The 6,197-nt window shown below is 35.9% G+C and overlaps 1 protein-coding gene across 3 annotated transcripts in view; it reads left to right on the top strand.

Moving 5' to 3' along the window:
- Positions 1–1,244: 1,244 nt before the first annotated feature.
- Positions 1,245–6,197, top strand: part of rap1gds1 (RAP1, GTP-GDP dissociation stimulator 1) — a 50,885-nt gene continuing 45,932 nt past the window's right edge. Inside the window, exons 1-3 of one of the 3 annotated variants that reach the window (XM_056240351.1) lie at positions 1,245–1,592; positions 5,162–5,269; positions 5,763–5,885. In XM_056240351.1, coding sequence (XP_056096326.1) covers positions 1,589–1,592; positions 5,162–5,269; positions 5,763–5,885 — 235 coding nt within the window. In that variant the 5' untranslated portion in view covers positions 1,245–1,588. Of the gene's footprint in view, positions 1,593–5,158; positions 5,270–5,762; positions 5,886–6,197 lie in introns of all 3 variants that reach the window. The other 2 variants (XM_056240350.1, XM_056240352.1) reach the window with 2 other exon arrangements.

The following is a 6,197-nucleotide window of genomic DNA, read 5'->3' as shown; positions in this document are numbered from 1 at the left end:
CTGGCATTCCATATGCCTTTATGCATTTAGTTTTTTTTTTTTGAGAATGGTTGTACAAATGAAATGATACAATAATCCACTGATAATACAATACATTATGTTGCAGCTTCTCCAGATTTACCATCTTTCTATGAAACTTTAAAGATATCAGATGCAAGCAATGTTTAATTGTTTAATTGCAACATGTTTTGTTTGTTTTTCCCCCAAAATATATTCAAATAAATAAAAGTTGGGAAAATATTAACAAATTAAATATCACGACACTTCTAATTGTTTTACATTCTGGAAGTATATATTGGTGGAGCAAATCAGAACTTCATTATATCAGAAAAATATAATATTTATATACAAAGATTAGATTTATAACATTTAGGTAGGGTAATGCAGATTTATTTGTTTTTTTTTGCATTAATAAATATGGAGTTGTTATTGGCCTAGTAGACTGTCATTAAAATCAGACATTCAGTTTAATATAATAAATCCATGGATCATTATAATTTTGTCATCGTCATTTCTCCCAGTTACAGATTAGCCCTAGTAAAAAAAATCGGGCATTATCGGGCATGTTTACTTCAAATACACGTCCAGTAGAGGGCGTAACTTCATTATTTAGAGGTGTGAATAAAACTAGTAGACATCTTACCTGTTGTTTTCTGGTTGGAGCAGAATTTGATAGATTAAACATTACAATTCACTAATTCGCGAGACTAAACGTGAGTAAATCTTAATAGCAGATATGTTATAAATAAAACGTAGGCTACTTAAAACAGCATTTTATTAAAACATGGATAACTTTTCCAGCCAAGACATAGAATAGTACATTTTAAAGTAACAGCTAACTATATTGAAACTGTATAATTTTTTGTAAAATGTTTTTATGAATGGAATAATTAATGCAAAAACTCAAATGGGACGCATGAAATGGTCTTACAAATAAACCCAATCGAAATAAAACGTAACAAACAGACTGACCACGAGGTGGCGTAATGACGTCACAACGTAAACGAATCACTGATTTATGTTTTTTTAGCGTTAATTTAAAACGAACCGTTCGAAAGAGCCGATTCGCGTAAACGACATTTCATATTTGAGTTGTAAGCAACATGACTCGAACAAATCCCAAAGGAGGCGCGGCTTGTTTTATTGACAACCTAGTCTACCAATCAGCGTCCAGACAAGAACCTTTTGTATAGATCACAAACCAATCAGCTGAGTGGAAGGCGGGTCGTCGCCGCTCTCTCGTCTGCTGTGCAGAGAATCAGACCGCTTGCTCGCTAGAAGGAAGTGCTTCTGAAGTGGCACTGGTTTTATTATGATGCACATGAGCATTCATCTCTTCGGATAAAATTACGTAATTCCCGACATCAGAACAGAGGGATTTAGCCCGGGTGTATTCATCTCCCCGGTACATCTGGAGCTGTAGAGGCTGTTTTAACCGGAGCAGCGTGGGTTAAGGTGGGCCTTGCCCGGATATCTGTCTGACAAGCGAACCAAAACCGATCCGGTACCCGCCTCAAGATAACCAGCATAGTTAGTCCTCCAGAGACTACACTCGGAGACCGTTTGGACTATAACACACACTAGCCAGATGGGTAAGTAAGGCGAAACATGAAGATTTGCAGATATATGGTAAAGAATGTGAACTCTTGATCAGTATTAAACATTTACAAATGCGATACACATGATAAATGCACACTAGTAAGTGTGTATGAGTGGCTCAGGCTGTAACTGATGGTTTTGAGCCACAAACAGACTCGAGAGTGTGTCCATGTTCAACATTATGTGATTTGGAGACAGTATGCAGAAACTCATCCTTAAGGGAGTCTGTGATGTAACGTTTCAATGGATTATTCACAAATGCACAACATGACAACACATGTTTATCATCCTGCATCCTTCATTTTGGGGCCAATTATATTCATCTGGTTTGGTGTGGTGATCGCCAATGTTTGAAAACAGCTTATGAGATGAGTGTTTAAATCTGCTGGGAATCTATGTTCATCCCTGCTGCCAGGAAATTAAGTTTATATTTCTTAGACATCTCCAGTGCCCAGTGTTGTGGGATTGACAGCATTTGATGTAATACTTGACAAAAATATGTGAACCAGATAAATAGCCCTCGGCTTTCTGCACTCCTCAGTGCATGTTCAAGTTATTAGAATGAATATGAACAATCTGGATCATGCAATAGCAAGATGGTGAGTCTGCTGAGGTCACATATAAGCAGACTTACGCTTAATATATTGTGATCAAGGGATGGGCTGCGGTGTGTTGGGACAGTGATTCCCATCCTTTTTTGTCTCATGTACTCCAACAGCCCCATCAGTAAGGCTTAAGTATCCATTATGTGACAGCAAATCTAATATTATACTTAATCATTTAGCATTATCATTAATGTTATTATAGAAAGAAGAATAAACATCATGAGTGGAAAACAGACACATAGTACCATATTCATTCTGCTTCGTTTGTCATCCACACAAATTGATAGGACTTAAACACGTTACGTTACACACATTATTTTATTTTATTTCCTCAAAAGTATGCAAATTATTCACCCTCCTGCCGTTCTAAGTCTGAATTTCTTCTGCAGAACAAAAAATAGGATATTTTGAAGAATGATGGTTTTGGTGACCATTGACGACTTTTACATGGACAAAAAAACAGACATTTGTCAAAATATATTTTTAGTTGACAGAGGAAAAGTTGTACAGGTTTGGAAAGACATGAGAGGGAGGAAATGATGACTGAATTAAAATGTTTGGACTATCTCTTTAAAGTTAATAAGAAATGAAAGTTGCAACTGTCTTTATTATCATATAATGACGTTTGAGTGAAGTGGCAGATAAAAAAAATTCTTACCTGATTTTCGAAGTAGGAAATGCATTGATTTCATGCCGAACTTGTAATTCATGTTCAATCTGTGAAAAGGCAGCAGTTACACCAGAGCTGCAAGTATAAGTCCTAATAGAAATGACAAAGCTATATTACAAACCAGAGTATCTGCGGATGTTTCTTTTTGTTTCAGCTTCTGAATATCCTGATTCCTAAAGGGCCATTCCACCGTATTAATATTGCACATTACAGATTAGAAAACCAGTGTGCTCTAACTCGTAGTTGTGTACAGTAAGCAAATCAGATTGAAACTGAAACTGTTAATTTCATACAACAGCAACAGTCTTCAGATTTCTTTTGTACCTGACTGAATCACTGGAAAAATATTGCTTAATATTACCAAACAAGTTTAAGGTAGACTAATTAATTTTGCTTTCATGCTACTATTTCTGCCCAGTGTGATAGTTATGGAAGTATACACCCAAAAGCATAAGTGTGTGTTGTGTTTTTTACTTTATATTTAAATATATTTTAGAACATATGAAAGAATTTTAGCTTTTTTGTACAATTTGTCATAAAGATTCATATTTTTTATATTCAACCGAAGACAAAGGAGGCTGTTCTTGAAAATTGCAACAAAAAAAAACAAAAAAAAAGATAAAATCAGTATATTTGGCTTTTTTATTTTTTTAAGGATCTTAGAGTTAGTATTAATCAGTTTTGTAGTTGTTATGCTCTATACAGGAGTACGATATAGTTTGTTTGCTGCTGAAAGTTCTTAATAATTTTTTTTTTTTTTTTTTTTTTGCTAGGCTAAATATGTAGACATTGGTGATTTGATATTACATCTGACTCATTTTGCTCTGTTGGCCTTTCTCAACATGATTTGTTTTAGTCTGTTAATGGAATGAAGGCTTCACTTGCTTTATCCATCCATAGAGTGACAAGTGTACTCTTCTAGAATCACCTTTCACACTTTAATTGGCCAAATTTGGCTTCTTTTCTGGCCTTGTCATATTAGTTGAGCTTTTCTACCTATTAAAAGAGCTTCAAATCCTGAGTTGACAGAGAAAGTTGATGATGGCACCAACAAAGCCTGATTAGATTGGTTTGGTTTATCAAGCATCTTCTTTCATGTCAAATTCTTACATATCAATAAATTCAATTAGTATAATAAGACACTAAAGGGCTGTTACCAATCAAATGAAATTAGTATGAACAAAATCTATCTTTGTACTGCTGAGGTGACACAGATGCTGCATCTGAAGTGGCATTTAGATGTATTTGAAAAGCAAAATTACAATAGCATAAATGTAAATTGGTTCTAAATAAAATTTTCTGAATGTACAAATATGAAATGTTGGGAAAAATGCACTGATACTTTTAAATAGGAATCTAAATAAGTCATTGAATCATTGACTCACCCAATTTGTTCAGAAACGCCGAATCATTCCGTAATGATTGAAACACTGTTGTGTGTTGCTTGACCATGCAAAACAGTTTAGCAATGAACTAAAACAGAGCAAAAACAGTCAGTATTGTGTCTAAAATCTAAGTCACTTAATATGAACTAGTTGTTTATTGAACTGTTATAAAGTCAATGTCACTTATAATAAAATCAGAATAATTTTCGTCCAAACATTTTTGGTGTTCCGAAGTCCCCGTGCTTCCATATTTATGATTTTATTGTCGTCGTTTTAATCCGGCTACTTGAATTCTTTCAATTGCCCTTCAAAAGACAACAAAAAGTGTTAAAGTGCTCCTTATGCTATTTTAAAGGTTCCTAATTTTGTTTTGGAGATTCCCTACAATAGGTTTTCATGCATCCAAGGTCAAAAACTCTTTAATTTTCTCATAATATACATTGCACATCACCTCATTTCTCAAAGAGTCTTCTTAAAGAAGTTCGTTGTCTCTCTAAACCTCTCCTTTTCGAGAACCTACTCTGCTCTGATTGGTCAGATGGCCCAGTCTGTTGTGATTGGTCTGATGTCCGAAACTAAACCCCTATTTCCCAATCTGAATTTCAGCTCTGGATCCTTTCTTTAAGGAAACAATAACTTTATTTGTCGTGCACTTTGATCTTTAAAACTTTGCAGACCTTTTACATTCACAAACAGCCATATTACACACTGCATGAAAGGTAATATTCGCACAAGCATAATAATATTTAAGTGAATTCTTTAACAAGCCTTGTGAAGTTAAATGATTTGGGATCCTTGAGAACACTGCCTTATAAACACAAGTATTTTATCTTTACATAATTTTCTGCAGTTCTAAACCGTTAGTGATATAAAGCTGTTGTTTATTTCCCTGTCATCAGCAGATAACCTAAGCGAAGCCCTGAAAACGCTGAAGCTCTCATCGGCAGACAGCGCTTCAGACAGCGTCGAGGGCTGCTTGGACTGCCTGCTCAAAGCTTTGGCCCACAATAGTAAGTCTGCATATCTTTTATATAGCTGTTCATTTTTATCTTTACTTACAGCTGAGATAAAGAATGATTGAGAAGCGAAGGGAACTTAAGCTCAGGGCTTATATATATATTATCTTCAGGTTATCCAAGGATGCCGGATTGAAAAAAAAAATCCATTTTGTTGATAAGGACCTTGTAGTGTCACGACTCACGTTGCTGCGATTAAAATATACAAAAATTGCTAATACTAGATTCACAATGTTAATAACTGTTTTTCAAATCTCTGTCTGTAAAAAAAAAAAGGGTCTATAGATGCATTTTCGTTGCAGAAATATAAACCTGTCAGACCGAAGTCACCATTTCTAAACTAGATGTCACGTTGGACGTGTGCTATCTCAAAGATTCTTCAGTTCCTGCATCACTACTTGTGACTGAATCTTCAACCTTTGTGTTTGCAGGTCAGATCATTTCATAGGATCATATTAATCACTGATGTTCCTCACTCTGTTTTCAGATGTTGAGACTAGTGAAAAGGTCCAGGAGATGGGTGTTCTTGCCATGATGCCCGCTCTTCTGTCTGTGCAGAACTCATGTACACCAAAAGTAGCCAACATCATTGCAGAGGTGGCCAAAAATGGTAAGTGCTACTACATCAGTCGTTGCTCTTCTTGGATTACTGACACCTAGTGGTGTGGATGCAGCGTCACGCAAAATTTTTCTCTTAAAGGTGAACTAAAGCCGCGTTTCCACCGCAGGAACTTTACCCAGGAACTAGGAACTTTGGCCTGGTACTCGGTGTGTTTACACCGCAGGAACCAGGGTCTAAATGAAGTTCCGGGTAGATATTTCCCCCTCCGAAAGTCCCTGCTCGCGAGGTAGTACTTTTTCAAAGTTCAGGAACTTTCGCGGGTGGGGCTTGTGCGCTGAACATGCTGATTGGTTGTGTTCA

Source organism: Rhinichthys klamathensis, unplaced genomic scaffold, assembly GCF_029890125.1.
Source record: "Rhinichthys klamathensis goyatoka isolate OS25496 unplaced genomic scaffold, OSU_Roscu_1.1 h1tg000593l_1, whole genome shotgun sequence".
Taxonomy (NCBI): Eukaryota; Metazoa; Chordata; class Actinopteri; order Cypriniformes; family Leuciscidae; genus Rhinichthys; species Rhinichthys klamathensis.
This window is presented reverse-complemented; position numbering and strand designations above follow the sequence as displayed.